This window comes from Elephas maximus, chromosome 7 (assembly GCF_024166365.1).
Source record: "Elephas maximus indicus isolate mEleMax1 chromosome 7, mEleMax1 primary haplotype, whole genome shotgun sequence".
Lineage (NCBI taxonomy): Eukaryota > Metazoa > Chordata > Mammalia > Proboscidea > Elephantidae > Elephas > Elephas maximus.
The window spans coordinates 127502418-127529909 of NC_064825.1; the positions used below are offsets into that span (position 1 = coordinate 127502418).

The window sequence follows — 27492 nt, forward strand, 5'->3', positions numbered from 1 at the left end:
ACACATGGACTCTAACGTGCTCTTTAAGGGCCTCAAGGAACACCGAAGCCCTTCCAAGATTTCCAAGTGTGCCCCTCCCCCGCCTGGTGGGTTTCTCGGATGGATTTCGGGGTCAGAGACCCAGGCGTGGATCTCAACTTGTCTTAGACACTGGTGATCTTGGACAGGCTATTTAGTTTTCCTTACCCCTACTACTCTCATGTCTAAAGTGGGAGTATAAAATACAGCCCACCTCATAGGATGGTTATGGGGAACACGTGAAACAAGTTATGTAAAGCATTTGGCACAGTGCCTAGTCTGGAGTAAGTGCTCGATAAGTGGTTATTAGAAAAGAAATAAAGAGAATCTTCACTCTTCACCATGCAGCCTGTATGCCAGGAAGGGAGGAACTGGGAGTTGGGTCCCAGCCCTGTCGTTAGTGAATCCTGTGGCTTACACCTGTCAAGGGCCTCATTATCCTCATCCGTATAATGGAGATAATGACACTGCCTATTACCTATTGTCTACAGGCCCCTGGGATTCTCCATACCTCCTTCAGCCCCCGAAGCCTCAGAGGTTAAGAAGCAGCCAGACCTTTCCAGGGGGATCTTCCTCAAGCCCCAGAGAGTCAAACCTGAGCTTCAGAGAGAAAGAGAGCTTGGAGAGGTCCCAGCATTCCTGGCCTAGAGCAGACTTGGACCTCAGCCACGCTGACCCCGTGATCAGGAGCACTGGAGCCTGCTGGTCCCAAGGGACCACATTCTGCTGGTCCTGGGTGGGGTTTGGCTACATGGGCACCAAATAGTGACAGCAGAGATAAAGAGGATGTATGTGTGTGTGTGTGTTTGTGTAACATCTGAAGAAGTTTAGGTAACATCTGTGTGGATGCATAGATTCTTGGTGTCAATAAACATGTACATCGGTCTGCTGTGCTATTTATATTTGTATCAACTCTCCCTTCTTGAGCTAGGAAGTATGCTTTTTTACTTAACACAGGTAAGGTGCCCTGCTCAGGTGGGCAACACGGGAAACAATCAACACCTATTTTGGGAAAGAGTGAAGAAGTGAAAGAAGGGAGGGAAGGCGGAATGAGAAGCTACTTTTTCTCCAGCTTTCTGGATATTGACCCCATTGTTTAAACATAAACTTGACCACAGTCAGTTTGACTTATACCTAGATTTGCTTGGGAGCGACAAAAAACCTAAATATCAGTGATTTAAGACAGAAGCTTAACTCATGGATATGCAGTTGAATGTTGACAATGCTTAACTCATGGATATGCAGTTGAATGTTGACAATCTAGGACTAGTATGGCAGCTCCATAATCATCGTGGACCCAGGCTCCTTCCGTCTTGTTGCTCTGCCATTTTTACATGTGGCTTCAATCTCAAGATTCATTATGGCCACTTGAATTCCAGCCTTCCAACCGTCAAATCCATAGTCCAGCCAACAGGAAGGAGGAAATAAAAGTCCAGCCTTCATTCCTGGTCCTTTTTTTGAATTGGGCTCCCTGGGTGGTAAAAATGTTTAACACCCTAGCTGCTAACTGAAATGTTGCAGATTAAGTCCAACCAGAGGTGCCTCAGAAGAAAGAACTAGCAAAAAATCACCCATCAAAAACACTGTGGAGGCCACAGGAACCAGAGACTTACATCATCATCCTGAGACCAGAAGAACTAGATGGTGCCCGGCCCCAGTCGATGACTGCCCTGACAGGGAGCACAACAGAGAACCCCTGAGGGAGCAGGAGAACAGTGGGATGCAGACCCCAAATTCTCATAAAAAGACCAGACTTAATGGTCTGACTGAGACTAGGGGAATCCCGGCGGTCATGGTCCCCAAACCTTCTGTTGGCCCAGGACAGGAACCATCCTCGAAGACAACTCATCAGACATGGAAGGGACTGGACAGTGGGTAGGAGAGAGATGCTGATGAAGAGTGAGCTAATTATATCAGCTGGACACTTGAGACTGTGTTGGCATCTCCTGTCTGGAGGGGGGATGGGAGGGTAGAGAGGGTTAGAAACTGGCAAAATTGTCAAGAAAGGAGAGACTGGAAGGGCTGACTCATTAGTGGGAGAGTAAGTGGGAGTACGGAGTAAGGTGTATATAAGCTTATATGTGACAGACTGACTTGATTTGTAAACGTTCACTTAAAGCTCAATAAAAATTATTAAAAAAAAAAAAACAAAACACTGTGGAGCACAGTTCTACTCTTACACACATGGGGTGCCCATGAGTCAGAATCGACTTGACAGCAACTGTTTTATTTTTTCCTTGATTCGTTCTTGTGGTGACTGGGCTGCACAGTTCAGCTTCATCAAAGATGCATTGTTTTATTGAGATAAAACTCACATATCATAAAATATATCCTTTGTCTTAAATGCTAGCAAGCGGCCATCTAAGATGCATCAATTGGTCTCAACCCACCTGAAGCGAGGGAGAATGAAGAACACCAAAGAGACAAGGTAAATATGAGCCCAAGAGACAGAAAGGGCCACATAAACCAGAGACTACATCAGCCTGAGACCAGAAGAACTAGACGATGCCCAGCTTCCACCAATGACTGCCCTGACAGAGAACACAACAGAAGATCCCTGATTGAATAGGAGAACAGTGGGATGCAGACCTCAAATCCTTGTAAAAAGGCAAGACTTAATGGTCTGACTGAGACTAGAGGGACCCTGGATGCCATGGTCCCTGGACCCTCTGTTAGCCCAAGACTGGAGCCATTCCAGAAGCCAACTCTTCAAACAGGGCTTGGACCGACTATAAGATAGAAAATGATACTGGTGAGGAGTGAGCTTCTTGGTTCAAGGAAACACATGAGACTATGTGGACAGCTCCTGTCTGGAGGCCAGATGAGAAGGGAGAGGGGGACGGGAGCTGGTTGAATGGTCATGGGGAATACAGGGCGGAAAGGAGGAGTGTCCTGTCTCATTAGGGGGAGAGCAGCTAGGAGTACATAGCAGGGTGTGTGTAAGTTTTTGTATGAGAAACTGACCTGATTTGTAAACTTTCACTTGAAGCACAATAAAAAAAAACTCGCCCTTTAGAAGTGTACAATTCAGTGGCTGTTAGTATATTTACGAAGTTAGGCGACCACCACCACTACAAAGATGGACTTTTAATCTCAGTAGCTTGTCCCCAGATGAATCTGTGTCATTCTTCTGAGCATTGCAATGATTTCTTACATACTTGTGAAAGGTTACACAGACTTTGGGGGATTTTGCTGTATCGCCCCATGTACCCCTCAGTCCACATAAGGCGTTCAGTGGCTATTTGCTGAGATCCCTTCTGTGTCAGGCACTGTGTTGGGCTCCAGGGACGTAGTAGCGAAAATGCAGCCGCAGGTTGGCTGATACCACCACCAGGCGCCACTCTGGGATCTGTGTACCATGTTCTAATGAAGGAAGTCAGCTCCCCAGCTCTGGTTCCCGCCTCGGCACGCTCAGTCTAGTGGGGAGGAATTCCTGGGTGGCACAAACAATTAAGCGCTCGGCTATTAGCTGAAAGGTTGGTGGTTTGAATCCACCCCAGGGTGCCGGGGAAGACAGACCTGGTGATCTGCTTCTGACAGGTCACAGCCTTGAAAACCCTGTGAAGCAGTTCTCTTCTGTACACACAGGGCCAGCATGAGTGGAGATCGACTCAATGGCAACTAACGACAACAGCAGTTACCAACCAGTGTTGAAAGATTCACAGCGCAGTGGTGGTGCCAGACCACACGCAAGTGACACAGCCAGCATGACGGAGCTGCGATGGGGAAACACAGGCATGTGGGGAATTCCAGGAGCCTGTTAACTGCCTTTCCCATGGGGAAAGGGAGGGAGAAAGTGGCTTCTAGCCGAGACAGAAGGATGAGTGATAGCCAGGTAAACAGTGACGGGAAGGGTGGTGGAGGGCACAGTCTGTGCTAAGGCCTAAAGGTGAGGAAGGAAGGCAGCCTGGGCTGAGCAGAGGTGGTGGGAACAGAGGCCAGTCTGTCCACAGCCACAGCCCAGTTGGCTGGGGTCTTGATGGGCATCTGGATATCTCCAGTGCTTGGCTAGGGCAGCTGCTGGCACATTCTATTTTTGTCCCCTTTTGGGCTGCTTCCCTGGGCCCGTTCCCAAATGCAGAGGGCTGGGTCAAAGGGCTCCAGAGATTTTATTGGCCTCTGGAAACTCTAGGCTATTTGGAGCCTGCGGTGATGTAAGCCGCTGCTTCTCCCTCCAGGGTGGGCCAACCCGAATTTTACCTTTTGGATTTATTTTTGCAGGCTGAATGGATGGCTCATGGTACCTTGCAGCTATCTTTAATGTGTGCGTCTTTAATTATGAGGGAGGCTGGCAACCACGGGGCTTGGCACCAGGTCTCACCTGGCTCTCTTTCCAGATGGTAGTAAGGCAGCAAATGGCAGGGAGGGGATGTGGACGCGGCGGTCAGGGTCTAAGGACTTGGGCTTTTCCCTCAGCCACCCTGTTTAATCCCGCGCCCCTCAGAGCCTCACTATCTTTGTCTCTGAAATAGAAATTCATTTGTTCAGGAACGTTAATTGGGTGCTTTCTATACCTTGGCTCCACCACTTCCTGGCTGTGTGGCCTTAAGCAAGTACTTAACCCCTCTGTGCGCCAGTTTCTCCATCACAAAATGGGGATAATAAGAAGAACCATTTGCTGTCCAGTTGGAAACCCTAGTGGCGCAGTGGTTAAGAGCTATGGGTGCTAACCAAAAGGTTGGCAGTTCAAATCCATCAGGTGCTGTGTGGAAACCCTATGGGGCAGTACTACTCTGTCCTATAGGGTCACTGTGAGTCAGAACCGACTTGATGGCAGTGGATTTGGCTTTTTGCTGTCCAGACTTTTTTGGCCCCTGAGGGGATTAAGTGAATTAGCACATGTGAAATGGTTAGGACAGGGCCTGACATGGCTAGGGTCCACTTTGGAGAAGGAAAGCCTTTTCTGAGAAGAGAGGGGTTGAGGGAGATCTGTAGAGTGAGAAGGAGGCAGCCTAGGGAAGAGGGAGGGTATGTGTGTACGTGTGGGGGAGGGAATACAAAGGGTGGAATGGGTCGAACCATGTCTCTCAAAAAGATATGTTCAGAAATATTACACAACCATAAAGAGAAATGAAGTCCTGAAACATGCTGCAACATGGATGAACCTTAGAAACAGTCAACACAATAACCGGTTCCTATTGACTCATTGTGTGAAACCATGCTGAGTGAAAAAAGTCTGTCACAGAAAGACAAATATTGTACCTCCCGCTTATACAAAATATCTGGACTAGGTAAATATGTAAGAGTTCACAGTTAATGCTCTCAGCTGCTAGCCAAAAGCTGGAGGTTTGAGTTCACCCAGAGGCACCTCAGAAACAGGGACTGGCGATCTACCTCCGAAAAATCAGCAAGTGCACAGTGTTGCTCTGACACATATTGGGTTGTCATGAGTCAAAATGGACTTGACAGCAACTGGTTTTTAATAGAGACCAAAGGTGATTAGTGGTTACCAGGGGCAAGAGGGAGGGGGGAAGGGGGAGCCATTGATTCGGGGACACTGAGCTTCTCTGTTAAGGGTGATGGAAAACTTTTGAAATGGATAGTGGTGACGGTTGCACACCATGACGAACGTAATTAATGTCCCTGAATTGAACATGTAAAGAAAGTGTTGAAATGGCAAATGTTTTGTTATATATATATTTACCACACACATACACACACACACACAAAGGTATGTTTAAGTCCTAACCCTGGTACCTGCAATTGGGACCTTATTTGGAAATAGGGTCTTTGCAACTGTGATCAGGTTAAGATGAGGTCATACTGGATGAGGGTGGACCCAATCCAATGACTGGTTTCTTTATAAAAGAAAGGAGAGGGAGATGTGGAGAGACACAGGGACACATGGGAAAAGGCTATGTGAGGATGGAGGCAGAGACTGGAGCGATATGTCTATGAGCCAAGGAACGCCAAGGTCCGCCAGCAGCCACCAGGGGCTGGGAGAGAGGCATGGAGCAGGTTCTGCCTCAGAAGGAACCAACGCTGCTCACACCTTGTCTTTGGACTTCTGGCCTCCAGGACCCTAAGAGCATGCATTTCCGTTAAGTCACCCTGTTTGTGGTGTTTTGTCATGGCCGCTAGGAAACTAACTCAGAGGGTGTGCCAGGTTGCTGGGGTGACAGGTGAGGCTCTGGGGCTACCTAGGGCAGGGAGAAAAGCTGTCATCCCTGGACTCTGGCCCTCTGCGCTCCAAGGCCCTCCTGCCTCTGGCCTCTGGGACTGGACCAAGACTATCTAGAGAATTCAGAACCAGAAGGGAACTGGGAGGTGAAGTGGCCCTGCGTGGATGCGGAAGCTGAGCCCCCAAGGGGGCCTGTATGATGAGCCGGCAGCAGTGTTCTCCATTCATCTTTCTCTGCTTCCTGCCTACATTTTGGGTCCCATGCTGGCAGCAGTGGGCACTGAACCCCCTTAAAAATTTCCAGAAAAAGTTATCTGAGAAGGACAGCCATTAGGGCACTGTAGGAATAGCCAAAGATGCAAATATCTAAAATGTGTGTCAACAAGAGATTGGCTATGTGATGATGGGTTGGCAACATGATGAAATACTAAGCAGCCGTTAAAAAGGTCAAGGCCAATGGTTCTGTACGGCAATGAAGCAGATTGAAAAATATATTGCAGAGCCAGGGAGGTGCAGGACCGTGTGTGTGTGTGCGTGTGTGTGTGTGTGTGGCGTGCAATCACATAACATGTGCTGACACAAGAAAATGGTAACAATGTTTGCCTCTGGACAGGGGCTGAGGGCTGGATGGTGCATGGGAGATTTTGTTTTTTTCTCTATGCTCTTAATGGCTAAAGAAAAAGGCTCACTGCTAGGCTGCTACTCTCTAATGAATACCTCTCTGCTGCTAACGAGCCTCAGAATCCAAGGTCTCAGTGGCAGCAGGTTGGAGGACCCTCCCCAGACTTCCCCAGCCCCTGTAGCCTCCATCGGCCTGACTCAGCTGAGCCAAGTCAGGCTTGTCTGTAGGGACGGATGTGAGAGCAATCATCGACACAGTCCCTGCCTCTGAGCTGGCTGGGGAACGTTGTGACTCAGAGATGTTGAACAAGGCAGGGGCCCTTGGCCACCACCAGGAGGTAAGGTCCGTTTATCAGGTTGGGCTCACCCTGGCAGACCTGCTGGGCTCGCAAAGAGCAGTTGTTCCTGACCACATCCTGGGCTGAAACTCTTGGGCTGCAAATCCGAGTGAGAATCGCAGGTCAAAGCTGGAAGGGCCCTTGATAATAGTGATGATAATCACCACACTGGGGACCGTTTACTGAGCACATATACCAGGCGCCGGCTCATCAAATCCTCACCATATTTCTCCGAGAGGATTATCCTCATTTCCAAGCCAAAAAAAAAAAAGAAAAAAAAGCCTGTTGCTGTTGAGTTGATTCTGGTCCATAGCGACCCTAAAGGACAGAGTAGAACTGCCCCATAGTGTTTCCAAGCAGCGTCTGGTGGATTGGAACTGCCAATCTTTTGGTTAGCAGCCATAGCTCTTAACCATTAAGCCACCAGGATTTCCCCCCATTTCCAGATGAGTCTCGAAAACCCAAAAACCAACCTCTAGGACAGAGTAGAAATGCCTCGTAGTGTTTCCAGAGAGTGCTTAGTGGGTTCAAACTGCTGATCTTTGGGTTAGCAATGAAGCGCTTAACCACTATACCACAAGGACTCCTTAGATGAACCTCAAAACCCAAAATAACCCAAGCCCACTGCTGTTGAGTCGATGCCGACTCATAGTGACCCTGGGGGACAGAGTAGAACTGCCCCATAGAGTTTGTAAGGAATGCCTGGTGGATTGGAAATGCCGACCTTTTGGTTAGCAGATGTAGCTTTTAACCACTATACCACCAGGGTTTGCAGATGAGTCTCAGGAGGGTTAAATAACTAGGTGTGCTCCTCTGCAAACAACCCTGCCTGGTTCCCCTTACCTGGTCTGCTCTGGCTCACCTTGACCACTGTGCCCTTCATTCTTTCCACTCGGGCCCTACTGCCTTCTTTAAGTGGGTTCTACCATTTAATAGCTGTGTGACCTTGGGCAAGTTACTTAACCTTTCTGGGCCTCAATTTCCTCTGTAAAAAGGAGATAATCCATAGTCCTTATTTCATAGACTGTTGTGAGTTGTGGAAACCCTGGTGGCGTAGTGGTTAAGTGCTACGGCTGCCAACCAAAAGGTCAGTAGTTTGAATCCACCAGGCACTCTTTGGAAACTCTACAGGGCAGTTCTACTCTGTCCTATAGGGTCTATAGGGTCACTATGTGTCAAAATCGACTCCACGCAGTGGCTTTGGTTTTGTTTTTTTTGTGTGTGTGAGTTGCCGTCGAGCTGGCTCCGACTCATGGCAATCCCGTGTATAATAGAATAAAACATTGCCTGGTCCTGCACTATCTTCAGGTCTGAGCTCATTGTTATAGTTATTTTGTCAACCCATCTCATGGAGGGTTTCCCTTGTTTTTGCTGAACCTCCACCAAACATGGTGTTCTTTTCTAATGATTGATCGGTCTTAGACTAGTCCAGAATAAATAAGTGAATAACTATAAAGTACTTCTAATCACACCTGGCTCATGGTAAGCCTGTGTTTCCTATGGTTGCTATTCTTTTTATTACCCTATGTCTCATTAAATCTACGATGTCATTGATTGTAAAAGATGCCACTAAGGGAAAAAGAACGCTGCCAGATAGCTATGCCCCACAGCTCTGTCTTCACCAGGCTTTTTATTTTATGCTTCTGGAAAGAGCTCTGTTTGGCTTGGACATAGATTTTCATTATATATAATTCCGATGCACACATAAAAAGGCCAACATAAGCAAAATAAATTGTCAGCAGTGTTCCCAAGACTCTTTCACATTTAAGAGCCCGACTGCCGCGAATCCCGTTTCGGCTCAGAGTTGTGATGTCTGTGTGTCCCTGCCACCTCCTCCCGAGCCATCCCTAGTACTGGTGACAGCGGTACAGACTCCTTAAAACAGGCAGCAACCATGAAACTACCAGGAGCCCCTGGTGTCAGCTCTTTAGACAGCTTTGCAATCATGCAGAGCAAGCTGGCTTTTGATTCCTGGTTTGAGAACGTTGCTAACCAGTCTGGTTCCCCTCCCCTGGGGATTTCCATCATTTGGGTCCCTGGTTTGGGTTTAAAGGAATGCTCTGCTCTTGCTTCTGGGATTTTCTTCCAAGCCACTGACATCCTTTCGGCAGGGTTTGAGCCTGGGGCTTGTGAAGCGTGGGATTGTGCAGGCAATGTTAACTATGTCAGGACTACAGACAGACTGCACTGTGCGACGTAACCTGATTTAGGAGAGGTTGAAAGTGAAAAATAAAGTGTCTTGGAATCGAGAAAACATTATGTTGGCCATGCTTCCGGCTGCTGCTGAGCACTTGCACATTCTGTTCCCACTGCCGGAATGTCCTCTCCTCCCCTCTTAGCCTCGTTAACCAGTCACCCCTGATCTCAGCTCCTAGGCCGCACCCCTCCGGGGAGCCTTCTCTGACCAGCCCATGAAGGTCAAATCCCCTCCCCTTTAGTTTCTCGGTGTTGTTGTAACAGAAATATCACAAGTGGGTGGTTTTAATGAATAAAATTTTATTTCCTCAGTTGTGGAGGCTAGAAGTCTGAATTCAGGGCACTGGTTCTAGGGGGAGGCTCTCTCAGTCAGCTCTGAGGGAAAATCCTCGTCTCAGTTCTCTACCCCGGGGTTCCTTGTCTATCTCCACCTGGCAGCTCTTTCCCATTTGTGCTTGCTTGTGTCTGTGTCTAATCTGTTCTTTTTACATCTCAAAAGTGACTAGGTTTAAGACACACCCTACTCTGATATGAGCCATTAACAAAGAAAACCCTATTCCCAAATGAGATTACATCAGGTATAGAGAGAGGTTGAGAGTCCAGCCAGGGGAGGATCATCCAGGAAGCAAGGTATGCGTGGGCTTATTTGTGTTTATTTACTAATCTGCAGTGCAAGGGTGAAATTTCACCTGTGTGAAATCGTGCACTGCACTTTAGTAAGTCCATGTGTACCTTTCCTGTTGGGTAATCCATCCCTGATTCCAACACAAATTTTGAGGGACACAGTTCAATCCATAACACCTTTGTAGCCCTTGGTATGGCCAGAATGGCACATTTTATGTGTGTGAGTTTTGGTAGCTGTCTCCCCGGTGTACTGTGCGGCCCTTGGGGACAGGGATGGTGTGGATTTTTATTTCATCCCATCACTCAGCACAGTGCATGAAAGAATAAGCCCATCTCTCCCAGGTCCTGTAGGGAGCAGTGGGGGAACTGGGATGTCTTCAAGACTCTCCATGACATGAGCTGCTGTTCTCCACCGAGTCCAACCTATTTGTATTACAGATGGAAATTGAGGTCTGCAGGTGAGACTACCTGCCCAAGGCCCAGCCCAGTGTGTAGAGAGTATGGAGAGTCCAGGGCAGGGGTGCTCACTTCTGGGTGGGGTTCAGAGGAGGCCTGTGACGGAGGGGGCATTTGAACCTGGCCTCACAGGTGGCAGGAGGGGGTGGTGGTTAGATAAGTTTAACATCAAGGCGAAAGGGAAGGAGGCTCTAATGAAGCCCCGAAGATGTAAGGGTGGGTGTGTCTCCCCCCACTCCCCCGACTCACCACACAAGGCCCAGAGTCCCCTCAAAGGCCCTGGGGGGTACAGGGCCAAGGTCACCTTCCCAGTTTTCCAGTAGGAAAATGAGGCCTTCAGAGTGGAGAACTCACCCTCCTTGGTCATGGAGCCAGAGAGCTGCAGGCCTTGCTCTTGGTGGCCCTGATGGCCTTCTGTGATCTCCACCCAGCCCTACTGAGAGGCAGCCCTGGGGCCAGGCCTTTCCCAGGGAATGAGCTGTGAGGGTTTGGGGTGCGCAGAGAAGGCCTCGCTTGGCTGCCTGGCTGGGATGAGGATGTGGGGGCCGAGACAGGACTCTAGGGGTGCAGAGGCTGGCCTGCCCCGGAAGGAGGAAGCTGCACAGGGTGTCTGTGGCGGGGCCCGGGATCCCCCACTCGGGGACTTCCTCTTCCTCTCAGGGCAGGTGTAGCTGCCACAGAGGGACCCGATACCCCCAGCCCAGCATGGAGGGGGGCGAGGGGCCCAGATTCAGAGACTTCCTGAGTGGGAGCCTGGCCACCTGGGTGAGGGGGGCAGGCAGGAGGGAGTGGGGCTGGAGGGGAAGTGAGCAGCAGCAGGAGGGGCTGGTGTCTGGTGTCTGGGCTGCCGAGGGTGGGGCAGAGCTGGGAGCAGAGGGAGGGATGGGCTCAAATGTAGGGGTGGAGAGGTCCAGGGGGCTGTGCTGAAGGGAAGGGGGCCCAGACTAGGGGGCAAGGCATTCAGGGAATTGGTGAGGAGGGGTGGGGGTGGGGGCTCATGGAGGCAGGTCGGAGGGGCCCAGGACTCACTGAGCTGGAGGGGAGGCTCCTCCTTGGTCCAGCTGAGCCCTCTGCTCCCCACAGGCGCTTGGGCTGGCGGGGCTGGTGGGGGAGGCAGAGGAGCCCCAGGACGAAGAAGAGGAGGAGGAGAAGGAAGAGGGGCTCCTTAGCCCTGAGAAGAGGTTCTTGCGACTCAGCAATGGGGCCCTGCTTCTCCGGGTGCTGGGCATTATGTAAGAGGCATCAGGGGGTGGGTGGGGCAGGGGGTTCGGGGCAGGCTGGAGGGAGGAGACTGATGGGTGGTGGACGGGGCTTGGCTCAGAGGGGTCAGGCTCTTGACCACCCTTTTTCCCTCGTGCCTGCAGTGCCCCCAGTTCCAGAGGGGGACCTCAGATGGTTGGGGGCCATGAGGGTCCTGCAGCTGGGCGGGTCCGGAACTTGAGCCACCTGTGGGGTCGACTGAGGGATTTCTACCAGGTGAGGGTTAGCAGGGAAAGGCTAAGATCGGGAGCCCACAGCAGGAAGCCGCTCATATCTCCCACTCCCTCCACCCCCAGGAGGAGCTTCAGCTGCTGATCCTGTCGCCACCCCCAGACCTCCAGATGTTGGGGTTTGACCCCCTCTCAGGTACTCTCCGTTAGTACCCCTCTGCCTCTCCTTCTGCCCCCCACCATTAACCTGTGACTTCTGCTTGCAGAGGAGGCGGTGGAGGAGCTGGAAGGAGTTCTGCGGCTGATGCTAGGGGCCTCAGTGCAGGTGAGTGGGCAGGAGGGCAGAGGTCCAATGGGAGGGGGCTAGGTGGATGGGAGACTCCTGCTCCGGCCCCCCTCCTGTCTCCCTGCAGTGTGAGCACCGGGAACTCTTCATCCGACACATCCAGAGCCTCAGTCTTGAGGTCCAGAGCGAGCTGGCCGCCACCATCCAGGAGGTACTGGGTGGGATGGAGGGCCTGGGGCTGGAACCGCCCCTGGGGGACACCCTTGCCACCTGCCTTCTCCTGCTGAGCTGCTCTCCCTGCGCCCTCAGGTGACCCAACCCGGAGCGGGCATGGTGTTGGCGCTGACTGGGCCTGAGCCTGGGGAGCTGACACCCTCTGAGCTAGAGGTGCTGTCCTGGAGCCTGATGGGGACACTGTCCAGGCTAGCACGGGAGCGAGACTTGGGTGCCCAGGTAGGGGGTGGCAGAGGCATGGGGACCCTGGTGAAGAAATGGAGGAAGGTTGGGGACCCAGATTTGGGAAGAGATGGGGGTTGGGGCCCAGGTGTGGGTGTCTGGCGTCTTGGGCTGTGACAGCCAGATTCATCTTGTGGTGGCTGGGGGCAGATATGTGGGGCCATTGGAGAGGTCTCTCCTGATGCCTGACCTTGAACTCGCACAGCGGCTAGCTGAACTGCTGCTGGAGAGGGAGCCGGCCCCTCTCCCGCCTGAGGCTCCCATCAAGGCTCCCCTGGAGGGCCCCTCGCACCACCTGGCCCTGCAGCTGGCCAACACTAAGGCCCAGCTTCGGCGCCTGCGGCAGGAGCTGTGAGTGCTAGTAGGCCGGGGGAGGGGATCTGGGGAAGAGGCACATTAGGCCGGGTTAGGGGCCGGAGCCTGGTGGGTACCGCAGGTTCAGGCCTGGGAAAGAACGGGGGTTGCGGTCCCCACAGCCCCTCCAGCTCCTCTTCCCTCCAGGGAGGAGAAGGCTGAATTGCTGCTGGACTCCCAGGCGGAGGTGCAGGGCTTGGAGGCTGAAATTCGAAGGCTCCGGCAGGAGGTGCGCCCCGCTGCTCCCCATCATTGCCCCTCTCCACTCCATCCCCACCTCCCGTCCCACTGCAGTCCCCCAACCCTCTCCTTCCCGACCCTAAGCCCTCTGGCCAGCAGCCGGCCGTTCCCAGCCCCGCACTGTCTGCCCAGGCTCAGGCGCTGTCGGGGCAGGCCAAGCGGGCGGAGCTATACCGCGAGGAGGCCGAAGCGCTGCGGGAGCGGGCCGGCCGCCTACCCCGCCTGCAGGAGGAGCTGCGGCGCTGCCGGGAACGGCTGCAAGCGGCCGAAGCTTGCAAAGGCCAGTTGGAGGTGAGGGGCGGGACCAGATGCGGATGGGCGGGGCATCGCGTGAAAGGGGTGTGGCCATGAGGTGGGGCCAGCAGGGGAGGGGGTGGGTCATGAGAAGGGCGATTGGGTTAAGAGAAGCGGGTCAGATCAGGCCTTACGGAGGGCGCAGGCGCCTGTAGGAGAAATGATCAGGTAGGAGGGAGGTAGTGTCTGGCGAAGGCCCCTCAGGGCGATGGGGCAGAGGGATGGGAGAGATGGGAGCAAAGGAGTGTGGGGCCCAGAGCAGGAGAGGCGGTGTCAAGAGTGAAACCCTACAGTAGGGGCTGATGCAGAGGCGGGGCCTTGGAAGGCGGTTCCAGGAGAAAGGGGCGGGGCCTATAGAGGAGCCGGGCGGGGCTAGGTGCTTGGGAGGTTGGAGGAGACAAAAAGAAAGAAGGGGGAAGGAGGAGGGGAGAGGCGAGGCCTCGAGAGGGACAGGGATGGGGGTCAGATGGAGGAGCGGAGGTCCAGGGAAAGTGGTTTAGGACCTCCGGCCCTGGAACCGCGGGGGCTGCATCGCATCCCCGGTTTTCTCTGCTCTCCCTATAGGAGGAGCGGGCGCTCTCAGGAACTCTGGAGGCCTCGAAGGCGCTGCTGGAGGGACAGCTGGAGGCCGCTCGCGAGCGCTGTGCCCGACTGCACGAGAGCCAGCGCGAGAACCTGCTGCTGCGGACCCGGCTGGGCGAGGCCCATGCGGTGAGGTCGCCAGATGACCCCAGCTGGGTCGGCCTGTGTCCCTGGTGACCTGTGATCCCTAAGTACCTTAGGGATCCCTGTGACCTCTAGCCCTAGTGACATCTAGGGACCCTCAGGCCCACACAGTAGCCTGGCCAGGTGGGGAGGGCTGTCTGACCCTGCTTCCCCCCACCCCCCAGGAGCTGGACTCTCTTAGGCATCAGGTGGACCAACTGTCAGAGGAGAATGTGGAGCTGGAGCTGGAACTTCAGCGCAGCCTGGAGCCACCCCCGGGCTCTCCTGGGGAGGGTGAGGAGCCCCTGCAGAGGGGCCGGGATGGGGGCTGCCTGTGCTTTCCTGCAGTCGTGGCGGAGGGCTTGTGATTTCAACCCCTTCCTAGGTCTCTGGGCTGTATGTAAGGAGCCAGGGAGTGTGGAGGGGCTATGGATGTGGAGAGGTCCTGACCTCATTCTCATACCCCCCAGCATCCCTGCCAGGAGCGGCCCCCTCGCTGCATGAGGAGGTGAGGGAGGCCGAGGCTGGGCGGCTGCGGACCCTCGAGCTGGAGAATCAAGAGCTTCGAAACCTGCTTCAGGTGCTGCAGGGGCACCCAAGGCGACAGGTGAGCCTCCTCCCCCCTACAATCCTAGGAGGTCCCTCTCCAACCTTCTTCTGCGGGCCTGACTGTTCCTCTTGTGTGTCCCCAGCCCCCCCTGCTGGAGGAGGAGAGTGAGGATTCCATAGTTCCAGAGCCGGCTGCAGCTCCTCTGCCACCCCTGGCAGAAGACCAGGGCCCCCAGGGTTTGGTCCCCCAGGTGGTAGATGAAGGCCCCCAAGCTTTGGGCCTGACTCCTGGAACATCAGATACAGCGCTCCAGGGGTCAGATGAGTGTCCCCAGGCATCTGAGTCAGGCCCGCAGGCGATGGAGGAGCCCCTCCAGGAAGCAGCCGTGGCCCCCCAGACCTCAGACTCGACCTCTCAAGAGTTAGGCCCTGCTGTGGAGACACAAGAGTCCCTTGAGAAGGCTGGCCATGAAGCCCCTCTCCAGACCCATGCCTCTGGTTTGGCTCCATCTCAGAGTCCAGAGATCAAAATTCAGGCCCAGCTGTTGCTGGGAGGAGAGACTGGGGACAGAGAGGATTCCCAAGGGCAGTCAGTGTCTGAGGCTCAGTGTCTGAGACAGGAGGGCCCTGGGCTCAACCCAGGACTCTTGGACCTCAGCCTCAGTGCACATCTGGGGGAGCAGGGGACCCCAGAGCAAGGCCTGGACCTGTCCAATGTGCAGACAGAGGTCAGAGACCATGAACAGAGGCTGGAGGGGATGGCTGGGGAGCCAGCCCAGCAACACCCACAGCAGAGGTTGGAAGTGGCTCCTGAGACGCAAGCCTACGAGAGGCTGATCCCGGGGGAGATGCTGGCCAGTGGTGTACCAGAGCAGAGGACTCTGAGTGAGGAGGTGGCCCAGCTGAGGAGAGAGGCCCAGGCTCTCAGAGCTGAGCTGGAGGCCCAGACCAGAAGGCTGGAGGCCCGAGGCACAGAGGCCGCCCGCCTCTCTGAGGAGCTGGCTCAGGCTCGCAGGGCAGAGGCGGAAGCCCACCAGGAGGCAGAGGCCCATGCCCAGGAGCAGGCCCGGCTTCGTGAGGCAGTGGAGACAGCTGGCCGGGAGCTGGAGGCTGCGGCGAAGGAGAGGGAGGCACTGGCCGAGGCACTGGCGGCAGCAGGCCGAGAGCGGAGACAGTGGGAGCGAGAGGGCCCCCGGCTGCGGGCCCGGGCTGAGGAGGCTGAGGAACGGCTTCAGGCACTGGAGAGGAAGGGCGACCAGCACCAGGAGGAGGCAGAGAGGGAACGACAGGAGAAGCAGGCCCTCAGGGAGGTACGTCGGGGCTCAGGGCCAGAGTCAGCAAACGGACTCAAGGCCGGAGTCAGGAGACGGGGGTCAAGGCCAGGCTTTCCCTCAGTTGCTGTGAGTTTTGAGTTATTAATTCCACCAGCTGTCACTAAATGCCCAGCCCTGTGCTGGGGCTGCAAGCCCACCCCTGCCCTCTAAGTGTCTGCTTGGCCAGAGCAGATGTTCTCTGTTCCTGATGCCACATGTAGCAGACTGTTTGGAGGGGATAAGAGTGTGGGCTCTGGAGTCAGACCACCTGGCTCTGACAGCTGGCAGTTTACCCCCTCCCCAGGTCCTCCTTCTGTAAAATGGGGATGCTCTTTTTTGCTGCCTCGGTGGGTCTTTTGGAAGAGCAGGGGAGGTAACAGTGTGAAGACAGAGGCAAAGGCTTGTGGGTGCTGAGGAAACAGTGGTTAATATGAGCAAAGTGCTTCAGGAGCCCATGGAAGGGGGAGATGATGGCCGGGGGCGGGGGCGAGGAAGGCAAGGAGGCCTCAGGGAGTGTTCTGAGGGTGGCTGGGGTTTCACTGTGAGGGGACGGTCATTTCATCCAAAAAGAACTATGTGTGCAACGACTTTAAGGTGTTAAGGATGCTCAGGGGCCCGAGAGAAGTGGAGGCTAGGGGCTGGAGGCTGGAGAGGCAAGTTGGGTCAGCTTTGAAGGTGTTAGACCTCCATTCCCAGAGAGGGAAAGCCACCAAAGAGTGTGGGCAGGCCTGTCCGTGCTGTCGGGAGGTAGTGGTAGTGGTTCAGGTACAGGTGAGGCTGGTGGAGTGGGACGGAGGATTGAGAGAGGGAAGGACTGGAAGCACCTTTATTCATTTATTCAAACATGTTTAGGGTATCTCCTTGGTGCCAGGCCCTATACCAGGCTCCTCATTCTTGGGGAGGCACTCACAGTTCATGGTAGAGACAGGACAGTGCAGGGAGCCCAGGAGGCTCAACTCAGCCGTGGTGTGTCAGCGAAGGCTCCCTGGAGGTAGAGACTTTCTTTTCCAGGAGGAGGCCTGGACACGAGTTTGGCAGGTGGGAGTGAATCCTGTGAAGGATGAGGTGGGGTGTGGAAAGGTGAGGCCAAGAATTAAGTAGGGTTCCTGTTAGGCAGGGCCTGAGCTTCCTTCCAAGCTAAGGAAGGAGCTGAGACATTTTTTTTTTTAATGAGGGAGACAGAGAACAGCACTTTCACCCCCAGGACTGGCCTGGTCAGGTCTGTGTGTTGAGAGACCTCTCAGGGAAGTGGAGGAGGCATGGGGCTGCGGGGCCAGTCCAGGGGGTGTGAGTGCCCTGCGGGGCAAGGAACTGAGTCATCTGACTTGATGGAGTTTCCAGTTTCATTCTCGTTTTACAGATGAAAGCAGTGGGAACACACTGTTGGGGTGACCAAGGGTGTGGCATGGGGCAGGGCAGGCCCAGGGGGATGGGAGTTCTGGAGAACATGAGAGTTGGGGGGGGGGTGTTGGTGAGAGGATAAGGCCAGAGGTTGGGTCTGGGGTCCACTCTGTAGTGTGGGTGGGAGATGCTGTCAGGCCAACCCGGGTTATATCCCAGATCCCCTACTGATAAGCTGTGTGGCTTGGGGCAAGATACTTAACCTCTCTGAGTCTCAGTTTCCTCACCTATAAAACTGGAATAAAAACAGTACCTGTCTCACAGGATCCTGTAAGACTATGAATGTAGAGAGCTTGGGGCAGTCCCTGGCACCTAGTACAGGCTTGTTCCCTGGACAGGGGAGAGGATTGTGCTGGATGGGGAGGATATGTCAGCAAGTGGCAGTGCTGGTGAGACTAGATAGGGCTGGCAGGCTGGGAGAGCCAGAGGGTGGGAGAGGTTGGGGACAAAGAGGGAATTTTGTGAGGTTTCCTGGTGATAACGGAGGTGTGGTGCAGGACCAGGTGTGGTGCAGGGTGAGGTGGTGGAAGCCCTTGGCTAGATGGAGGTGAGGGAACCAGGGGCCAAGGGAGTTGTCCAGGTGGGCGCTGAAGCCCCAGGGCTGGGCAGAGAGTGGGCGGTGCCATGGAGGAGGGCTCTGTGAGGGCCGCGGCCAGGGCCTGGAGGAGGCAGGGCAGGGGCCTGGGCCGGGATTCCAGTCTCCTTTATCTCATTTTTCTGTTCCCAGCCCCTGGCTCCAGTGCTGCCCGCCCAGCAGTGGTGGCTGATGGGACTTGTAGTTTTTCAGAGGAGGCAGTGGCTTAGGGTGTTGGGAAGTAACATGCCCCAGGGGCAGGCCCCAGTGGGGTTGTGAAACCGGGATGATCGTTTTTTTCAGCAGCGGAAGCTTGTGGGGTTGGTTTCAAGCGGCGGGATTTGGCAGGTGGCGGGTGAGAGTCTGCACTTCCCTGTGGTTTCATCCCCCCGCCCCCAGAATGGTTTGGCCCACCTCCTTCTCAGACCCACAGGCCAGAGTTGTGCCTCCCCCGCCCTTCCCCGATGGCCTGGTCCAACTGCCACTGTCGGCGTCCTGGTCTTCCCCCTCCTGGACCCCCAGTGTGGTTAGGCCTGACATTCTCGAGTTCCTGTTCTGATGCGCAAGTTCCTGGCCCACTAGCCATCTGTGGCCATCCCCCTGCAGCTGACGGTTTTCTCTAGACCTGCCACACTGGGACCCTCATGCCCTCATGGCTGGGCTGGCCTCAGCCAGCAGAGCATGCCCACCTCTCTCTGTGCACGGGAGGAGCCGTGGGCTTAGACAGGTGAAGACACCTGCCTGTGAGGGCCTCTGACTCCCAACCCAGGGGCCTCTCCCACACAGCCCACCAGCTCTTTCATACCCACTCTGTGAGGCCACCAGGCTTCACTCCCGTTTTACAGATGGGAGAGTAGAGGCCCACAGGATAAAGGCATTTGCCCAGGTGACAGAGCAAGGATGGAAAGCAAGGTCTCCTGACTCTCAGTCTCTGTCCTTGTCTGCCCCTGCCCCCTGGCTGATGGGTGTCCCTTCTGGCCTTGAGCCTGCTCTGCCTGCCCCCAGGAGCTAGAGAAGGCTGTGGTACGGGGCCAGGAGCTGGGGGCCCGGCTGGAGTGTCTGCAGCGGGAGCTGGAACAGGCGGCTCTGGAGCGGCAGGAGTGGCTGCGGGAACAGGAGTGCCAGAACCAGAGGTGGGGGGGCACCAAGTGGGAGGCAGGGGCTTGGGGGAGGGTGGTAGGTGGGGCTGGTACCAAGGCAGCTCCTGGCAGGTACCAGGGCCTGGAGCAGCGGCTAGAAGCGGAGCTGCAGGTGGCGGCCGCCAGCAAGGAGGAAGCGCTGTTGGAGCTCAAGGCCAGGGCCCAGCACCTGGAAGAGGAGCTGTTCCAGGTGAGGCAGCTGGCCCTGGAAGCTGGGGAGCCTTGTCCAGCCCCGTCCATCCCATGAGCAGATGTCCAGTCTGTGTGTGTGCCCATCCCTCTAGGCCTTGCCCCTGGATCCTTGGCCCGCTGCTTGCCTTCCTGCCCCCATTTGGGGCCGGTTGGAGGGAGCACTGTGCTGGGAGTCAGGAGGCTGATTCTGCTCAGGCTGTGTGCACTGTGTGACCTTCTGGGGGCCTTGTGTCCCCCCACCACCCCATCTGTCAAACGCACAGAACCCTGCAGCTCTGCTGTGAGGTGCCACTGTTGTTCTCTTGCCTGGGCCTGTGCTTCCTACTGGCTCAACCAGTGTCACTGTAAGTCGGGAAGTGTTTATGGAGCACCTGCGTGTGCTGGGCCCAGGGCTCAGGTAGTGGTGCTGGTACTAAGACCAGGCTATTGCCCTCGGGCTCATAGTCTAATTAGGACAGAGCAAAGAAAGCAGGCGACAAGAAGTCAGTGCCGAGTGCTGCGATGGAGCCAAGTGGGGCAGGTGGGGCACCTGTAGGGCTCCTGCTGTGGGGCAGGTTTGCTGGAGAAAGTGATGTCTAGACTGGGGCTCCGAGGAAGAGGAAGGTGGGAGCAGCATTCTCTGTGGAAGAGCCAGCACGGGCAAAGGCAGATCTTCTGCAGAAGCCAGGGACGTTGAAGCGTGCAGAGTGCAAGAAGCTGCTGGGCCACCGGGCCACGGGAGCCCCGGGGTAGGGGGTGGAGGAGGTGGGGGGTGGTGTGTGATGGAGGCGGGGTAGGCGGTGTTGAATGTTTCAGCTGCTGAAGTGCTAAGAGTCCACTGGTTTGGGTCCCTGCGCCATCCCTGTCACCACTCCCCCGTGTGACCTCCCAGGGCCTCTCCTTGCAGCTTCGCCAGGGCCCTGAGGGGCTGGGGCCGGAGGACCAGGCTGGGCCTCAGACCCTGGAGACCCAGAGTAGGCGGCTCATCGAGGTGGAACGCAGCGTGAGTGCGGGCCGGGGTGGGCCTTGGAGGGTGCCCCAGCTGCCCGGCCACTGCTGACCCTTCCCCTCCGGGCAGAATGCCGCGCTGGCAGCCGAGAAGGCAGCTCTGCGGGGGCAGCTGCAGCACCTGGAGGGCCAGCTGGGGAGCATGCAGGGGCGGGCCCAGGAGCTGCTGCTGCAGAGCCAGCGGGCACAGGAGCACAGCAGCCGCCTGCAGGTGAGTGATGGCCAGTCTGCCCGGTCCTAGCTCTATCCCTGTCCTGTCCCCTGCTCACTTACTGCTGCCCCCACCCCTTTTTAAATCATTATTTAGTGCATTTTCCTTCCCAGCTCCCTGCCAGCAGCCCTCCAGTCACATTGATCCTTACCTTCTGACCCCAGCCACCCCATCCTGTAACCCTTCTCCCTGCCCATGCCCACTTCAACCTTTCCTCCCTCTTGTCCCTACCTCCTTCTTCCTATCCCAGCCCCTACATCTGCACCCCTTTTGCCAGTCTCCAGCCCCCTCCTCCACAGCCAGCCATTAGGCCCCACCCCTTTCCCTGTCCCCTACCCCGGGACCCATCTGTCCCATCCCCTCCACAGCTTGGCACCAGCATCAGCCTCCATAACACCCCTGGCCTCCCTTTACCCTCTGCCTTCAGCACCCCCGCTTCCCCTGCCACAGCCCTCTGCCATCTCCACAGTTCTCCACTCCTCATCCTCTGCCTTGCCCCCTGCCCTTTGCCCCTCGTCCCTTCTCACCCCACTGGGCCCTGGCTCCCTCTTGTGCCCCAGGCTGAGAAGGCCATGTTGGAGCGGCAGGGCCAGGAGCTGCACAAGAGGCTGGGGGTGCTGGAGGAGGAGGTACAGGCGGCTCGGCAGTCCCAGGAGGAGACCCGCAGGCAGCAGCAGGCCCTGCTGCGGGACCACGAGGCCCTGGCCCAGCTGCAACGGCGGCAGGAGGCTGAGTTGGAGGGGCTGCTGGCCCGGCACCGCGACCTCAAGGCCAACATGCGGGCGCTGGAGCTGGCGCACCGTGAGCTGCAGGGCCGGTGAGCCTCCCAGCACCCAGCTCTCCTCCCTGTGTTGTAAAGGACCTTGCCTGCTCTTCCTGTCTTCCCCACGCCCAGACGCCCACAAACAGCACTCTTTCCAACAGCTCTGCCCTCCCCCTAATTTACCAAAACCAAAAAAACCATTGCAGGTGAGTCAATTCCGACTCATAGTAGCCCTAAAGGACAGAGTAGAGCTGCCCCGTAGGGTTTCCAAGGTGTAAATCTTTAGGGGAGCAGACTGCCATGTCTTTTTCCTGCAGAGCGACTTGGTGGGTTCAAACCGCAGCTGAGCGCTTAACTGCTGTACCACCAGGGCTCCTCATGTTCAATTTAAGTTACTATGAATTTACTCAGGAAAGTGCAAATAGCTTTTTATTCTTAAAAACAAAAGTTAGTAACAGAAAATTTTTCACCCTCCGGAACTCATCTCCAAAGCTCTCTGGGGCACCTCCAGACTCTCTCTCTGGTCCCCTCCCGCCAGGAAAACAGACCCGCCAGGAGATCCCCCTCCACTTAGAGACAAGGCACCCTAGCTGCTGCTGGGCTCCCCACACTCCCAGGGTGGGCTCACCCTGGGGCTTTCTGTCAGGGTGAGGGGCACCTTTGGCTCTGCCTGGTGGGGGGTCCTGTGCTCAGGAGGTGGCAGACCCAGCCCCAGATTGTCTAGCCACCTGCTGGCCCTGCCCCAGGGCCCTTGCAGCCCTCTTAGCTCCTTGCTCATCCCAGGCATGAGCAGCTGCAGGCCCAGCGGGCCAACCTGGAGGCTCAGGAGGTGGCCCTGCTGGCGGAGCGCGAGCGTCTGATGCAGGATGGGCATCGGCAGCGGGGGCTGGAGGAGGAGCTGCGGCGGCTGCAGAGTGAGCACGACAGGTACCAGCCAGTTTTCAGTGTTCCTGTCTCTGAAATGGGTTGGTGGGGAGCTGGTCTTGGTTCCCGTGGGGTCCTGCTTTGCCACCTCTCCCCAGGGCGGCTCCTCTGGCCCTCATGAGGGCCAGGGGCAAGTCCCCTCAGAGAGCAGCTCTCTGGCCTCCACAGAGCTCAGCTGCTGCTGGCAGAGGTGTCCCGGGAGCGAGGGGAGCTGCAGGGTGAACGCGGGGAGCTTCGGGGCCGCCTCGCGCGGCTGGAGCTGGAGCGGGCACAGCTGGAGGCACAGAGCCAGCGACTTCGTGAGTCCAACCAGCAGCTGGATCTGAACGCCTGCCGGCTGACCACGCAGTGTGAGGTATGTGCAGGAGCAGGCAGTGGCCTGGGGTGGCAGGATGGCAGGGTAGCCTGGGAAAGCAGACCAGGCCGCCTTGAGCTGGGTTATGCCCCCTGACCCGTCCTGCCGACCCCTGTCCCCCACCAGCTGCTGACACAGCTGCGAAGTGCCCAGGAGGAGGAGAATCGGCAGCTGCTGGCAGAGGTGCAGGCCCTGAGCCGGGAGAACCGGGGGCTTCTAGAGCGCAGCCTGGAGAGTCGGGACCACCTGCACCGGGAGCAGCGGGAGTACCTGTGAGCAGCTGGGTGCCGGAGCGGATCCTGGAGGCCCTTTTGGCTGGGGAGGTCCTAAGAAAAGAGGGCTGCCAGGGGTGCCTGGGGGCTCAGGGACAGTGGCCATTTATCAGCCCATACCAGAGTATATCAATGTGCTAACAACTTGGTTGTACCAGCGTGCACCTGCCAACACCCATGAGCCCCCAGCCTCACGCCCACCTCTCCCCTCCCCGTCCTACCAGGGACCAGCTGAACGCCTTGCGCAGAGAGAAGCAGAAGCTGGTGGAGAAGATCATGGACCAGTACCGCGTGCTGGAGCCTGGGCCCCTGCCCCGGACTAAGTGAGCGGCCCTTCCCGCACTCTGGGCCAGGGTCCTCCCACCTCCCACTTGGCTTGGCCCTACCCTCTCGTCCCCAGCTCAGGGCAGGCCCCTGTGAGGGTTTGCCTGGCCTTGGCCATCCCCAACACAGTCCTCCCCTCCCACCTTCCTCTCTGTCCTTACCCCCTCTTGTGCCCTCTTGCCCCCAGGAAGGGCAGCTGGCTGGCAGACAAGGTGAAGAGGCTGATGCGGCCCCGGCGGGAGGGGGGCCCCCATGGGGGGCCACGCCTGGGGGCCGATAGGGCTGGCAGCACCGAGAGCCTGGGGGGCCCCCCGGAGACGGAGCTCCCCGAGGGCAGGGAGGCAGATGGGACAGGTGGGTTTGGGAGCTAAGTGACCAGGATGGTCCCTAGCCCATGTCCCCTGCCCCCACCCTGACCCCTGCCTGTGCATCTGGCCATTCCCTTTCTGTCTCGCCTTCCCTGTCACCTGCCCAGTTGCTTTCTGTGCCCTCTGCCTGGGCCTCTGCCGGGTCCCTCTTGGTCAGCACCTCCCTCCTGCCTGCAGTGCCCACCCACCCAGTCCTACCCTGTCCTCAGTAGTGCCTGGGACCTCAGAGCAGCAGGGAACATTAGTGAGAGATCATTTATCCCAGTCAGCAGATGAGGAAACTGAGGCCCAGAGAGGGGGAGCGCCTTGCCCAAGGTCACACAGTAAGTTAGCATCAGGGCCAGCACAGGACCCAGCCTTTTGAGGGTGATTGTACCATGCTCACTCGGGACCCTCGCCCTGCCTCTGTGGCCACGTCGCCCTGCCCCTACAGCCTCCCCTGCTGGCCCTCCTCTGAGGCCTGGCCCTGGCTGCAGTTCTCTGACCCCTCCCTTCGTTCACTCTTGCAGGGCTCCCCTCACCAGCACCCATGCGCCGGGCCCAGAGCTCCCTGTGCCTACGGGATGAGACCCTGGCAGGTGGGCAGCGGCGGAAACTCAGCTCACGGTTCCCTGTGGGGCGAAGCTCTGAGTCATTCAGCCCTGGGGACACCCCACGGCAACGATTCCGCCAGCGCCGCCCAGGCCCCCTGGGGGCACCCAACTCCTCTGGCAAAGGTGGGGACCCTGTTTCCATTAGCTCCCCACTCCCAGTGGACCAATCATCTCCTTGGGGGAGGGGGCTTCCCTCCTGTCCGGTGTCTTCCCACAAGCCCCACTCACCTTTGCCCCAGTGATCCCTGTGGCCCCACGGCTATATCGTGTCCCCCCCAGGATCTGGTGTGGGATGGGACGGCTCCGTCGAGACCCTGGCGGAACATGAAGCAGATGTCAGCCGAGAGGGTGAGGGGGGCCTGGGGAGGGGGTTGGAGTATTCACCCCAACCAGGGCTCCTGACAGACTTCCTCCATCCATTTGAGTCTTTACTAAGTGCCAGGTCCTGTACTAGCTAAGGATATAGCAGGGAACATTCTGCTAGGGGACACAGATGGTAATCAATAGGCCCTGTTGGATAGAAATACAACGTGTAATTTTTAGTTTCCTAGTAGCCACATCACAAAAGGCAAAAAGAGGCAGATGAAATTGATTTTAACGATACTTTCTTTAACTCAGTATGCCTAAGATATCGTTTCAACATGTAGTCAGTGTAAAATTTTTACACTGTGAGATATTTTACATAATTTTTTCATACTAAGTCTTGGAAGTCCAGTGGCTATTCTATGACGAGCAGCCATACGTGGCTCGGAGTGGCCGTACAGGACAGCCCAGCTCTAGAATACCATTATTGTTGTTAGGTGCCATAGAATCGATTTCTACCCATAGTGACCCCATGTGACAGAGTAGAACTGCCCCATAGGATTTTCTAGGCCGTAATCTTTACGGGGAAGGAGTCCTGGCGGCGCAGTGGTTAAGGGCATGGCTGCTAACTGAAAGGTCAGTGGTTCCAACCAACCAGCCGCTCTGCAGGAGAAAGATGTGGCAGTCTGCTCCCCTAAAGATTACAGCCTTTGAAACCCTATGGGGCAGTTCTACTCTGTCCTGCAGGGTTGCTATGATTTGGAATTGGCTTGACGGCAATGCCTTTGGTTTGGCTAATCCTTATGGGAGGAGATCACCAGGTCTTTTCTCTCGAGGAGCAGCTGGGTGCATTTAAACCACCAACCTTTCAGCAGCAGCTGAGTGCTTAACCGCTTAATCCTTGTGCCACCAGGGCTCCTTCCCGGAATATTAGGAGGTGATAATGTTTGGGGAAAAGTATAGAGTGAGGGGGTTAGGGTGCCGAGGAGGAGGCGAGTTGCCGTTTAATTAGGGTGCTTAGGTAGGCCTCAAAGGGGAGGTGGAGCTGGAACAAAAACTTGGAGGTGAGAATCTGCCAGGGCCAGCATTCCAGGTGTGAGGAACAGCCAAAGCGAAGGCCTGGCGTGTTCAGGACAGGCGAGGAGCATGGTGCGGCTGGAGTAGAGGAGGTTGGGGGGCTGAGGTGGGCCTCTTGAGGACTAGGGGTCGTCCTGGGTCAGGAGGCCTGAGCTGAGCCTCTCCTTCCAGGCCTCGAGGTGCAGGAACAGGAGAAACGTCTCCTCACCCCTTCCCTCAGCCAGTGACACCACATGGATGGGGCCCACGGGAGCACTCCCCTCTCGCCGTTGGAGCCTCGGTGGGGGCTCTCGCCAGCCCAAGAGCTCAGGGAGCCAGGGTGCCCAAGGGGAGTCCTTGGACAAAGAGGCCCTGAGATGGAGCTGGGACGAACTTGTGGACAGGGGGCATGGCCATCCCCCAAGGGCAGCTCCTTGCCAGGACACCGGCTCTGCCCTGCGGCCCCCACTGAGGAGGCAGTCTCTGGGGGATCACCCTTCAGAAGGAGGCTGGCGGGAGCAGGCAAGAGAGCCCCCCTGCCCGGTCCACGTGGGGAGCTAAGGACCACTCCCTGGGGTCTGTGACCTGGGCCAATCTCTGAGCCGGGGCGTGAGGAACGTCAGAATAAAGCGAGATGCAGTCACCTGAATTATGTTGTGTCTTCTGGTTGCATCCAGGGGCTACAAGACGTCAGGGACACATGCAGCTCCAAGTCCACCCCGCTGGTGGGGGCACGGGAGCAGCAGTCTGCGGCAGAGGGCGGGCCTCCCTGCCCCCAACAGGGTGGCAAAGGGCACTTGTTAGGTGAGGCCAGCCGGGCTTGCCAGAGCCTAGATGTCCCTGCGTGTGTGTGGGTGCATTCAGGGTAATAAAGGACAGTGCTCCAGCAGTGGGTGGGGCCTGAAGTCTCAGCTCCGCCTTTGCCTACAAGGCAGGGTCTGTAAGCCCCAGAGGCCCCACCTCCTCCTGGGCACCCTCTTCTCACCCTTCACTTCCCCCCACCTTCTCATCTCCTCTTTCCCATCCCTTTGGAATTGAGCCCCTGGTGCTTGGTGGGGCACCACCTAATGTCAAGAGCTGCCATAGAGGGATGCTGGAGGTGGGAGGGACCAAGGGCTTTGGAAGAGACTGGGAAGATGGGCAGTTAGGCTGGGTGGCCAGATGTGAGTCAGGGGACTTGGGCTGCCCAGGGCGGGATGGGCTACTCCTGAACCTGGGGGTGTGCAGAGCCGGGAGGGTGGCCATCCAGCCCCGCCAGGGTAACCTGCAGAGCCTGGCTCAAGGGGTTTCTGTACCCCTGCCCTGGGGTTAACCCCCAGCTCTGCCCTCCTCTCCAGTGGAGCTGGGGGGGGGGCAGTGGGTGGGGTGGTCCCCCTGACCTCCAGCTGGGCTGAGGAGCAGAAAGCCCACTTCCGTAGGCCTCGGAGCCGGGGTTGTGGTGGCCTCCCCACCCTGCTTTGTGGCCTCTGTCAGTTGCCAGAGAGGGCGAGGCCCGGGAATTGGCTGCCTCCAGGAGGCTGGAAGAGGAGGTGGCAGAGGCTCTGGGAGATAGGTCACTCAGGGGCTCTGGGTCTGATGGGGAGAGGGGACTGCCCCTGTGTGGCTCTGACATCCTTTTTGAGGTCTGCTCTGGGCTGGGCACCATGCCAAGCTCAGGGACAACAGGGGGATAGTACCATAGGAGGTATGTGCAGCACCAGGTGGGCTTCCGAGGGTGGCTGGGGACTGAGGCTCTTCTGCAGACCCAGAGAAAAGAGATCCAGTTGGTGTAAAAAAGAGATCCATGCGTCCTACTACAGCTGGGCTTGACTCCATCCCCCTGTGGAGCCCCCTGTAGGCACCAAGAGGTCCCAGTGGTGCTGCAGGAGCCAAGATAAGGCTTAGTTCTGAAGGCCCCTAAGCCCCCTCATACTTCCCCTGCAGAGTCAAGTCCACAAGAGAGGGAGTCTTGGCTGGCCATCTGGAGGTGTATGTAGGCGGGGAGCTGGAGGTGACAGAGCTGGGGCCAGGTTGGTTCCACTGCCTTGGA

At 56.7% G+C, this 27492-nt stretch overlaps 1 protein-coding gene and 1 long non-coding RNA gene across 4 annotated transcripts; one reads left to right on the forward strand and one right to left on the reverse strand.

Moving 5' to 3' along the window:
* The first annotated feature begins 11000 nt into the window (after positions 1–11000).
* Positions 11001–26129, forward strand: CCDC88B (coiled-coil domain containing 88B). 3 transcript variants are annotated; one of them, XM_049892329.1, is made up of 27 exons: positions 11002–11139; positions 11458–11606; positions 11739–11850; positions 11931–12000; positions 12071–12129; positions 12218–12301; positions 12400–12543; positions 12752–12897; positions 13048–13129; positions 13273–13431; positions 13999–14145; positions 14325–14433; positions 14610–14746; positions 14832–15998; positions 18982–19109; positions 19188–19305; positions 20194–20289; positions 20365–20505; positions 21066–21322; positions 22052–22195; positions 22361–22547; positions 22674–22819; positions 23044–23142; positions 23331–23497; positions 24021–24227; positions 24384–24452; positions 25656–26129. In XM_049892329.1, the coding sequence occupies exons 1-27, from the start codon at positions 11080–11082 to the stop codon at positions 25709–25711; spliced, it is 4440 nt and encodes a 1479-aa protein (XP_049748286.1). In that variant the 5' UTR covers positions 11002–11079; the 3' UTR covers positions 25712–26129. The 3 variants fall into 3 exon arrangements, with proteins under 3 accessions (XP_049748288.1, XP_049748286.1, XP_049748287.1); XM_049892330.1 differs by lacking the exons at positions 11002–11139; positions 11739–11850 and having other exon boundaries at positions 11526–11606; XM_049892331.1 differs by lacking the exons at positions 23331–23497; positions 24384–24452; positions 25656–26129 and having other exon boundaries at positions 11001–11139; positions 24021–24165.
* Positions 24222–27396, reverse strand: LOC126081007 (uncharacterized). The gene is made up of 3 exons (XR_007518275.1): positions 27140–27396; positions 26108–26232; positions 24222–24418 (listed from the first exon to the last, which is right to left on the reverse strand). It is a non-coding gene; the product is annotated as an uncharacterized LOC126081007 (long non-coding RNA).
* Positions 27397–27492: the final 96 nt, after the last annotated feature.

What these genes read in the sequence shown, in the direction of transcription:
- CCDC88B (XM_049892329.1), top strand. Translation starts at nt 11,080, where the DNA reads ATGGAGGGGGGCGAGGGGCCCAGATTCAGAGACTTCCTGAGTGGGAGC. An exon ending in CTTGCAAAGGCCAGTTGGAG is followed by an intron (nt 13,432 to 13,998) that starts GTGAGGGGCGGG and finishes CTCTCCCTATAG; the next exon opens with GAGGAGCGGGCGCTCTCAGG. An exon ending in AGCAGATGTCAGCCGAGAGG is followed by an intron (nt 24,453 to 25,655) that starts GTGAGGGGGGCC and finishes CTCTCCTTCCAG; the next exon opens with GCCTCGAGGTGCAGGAACAG.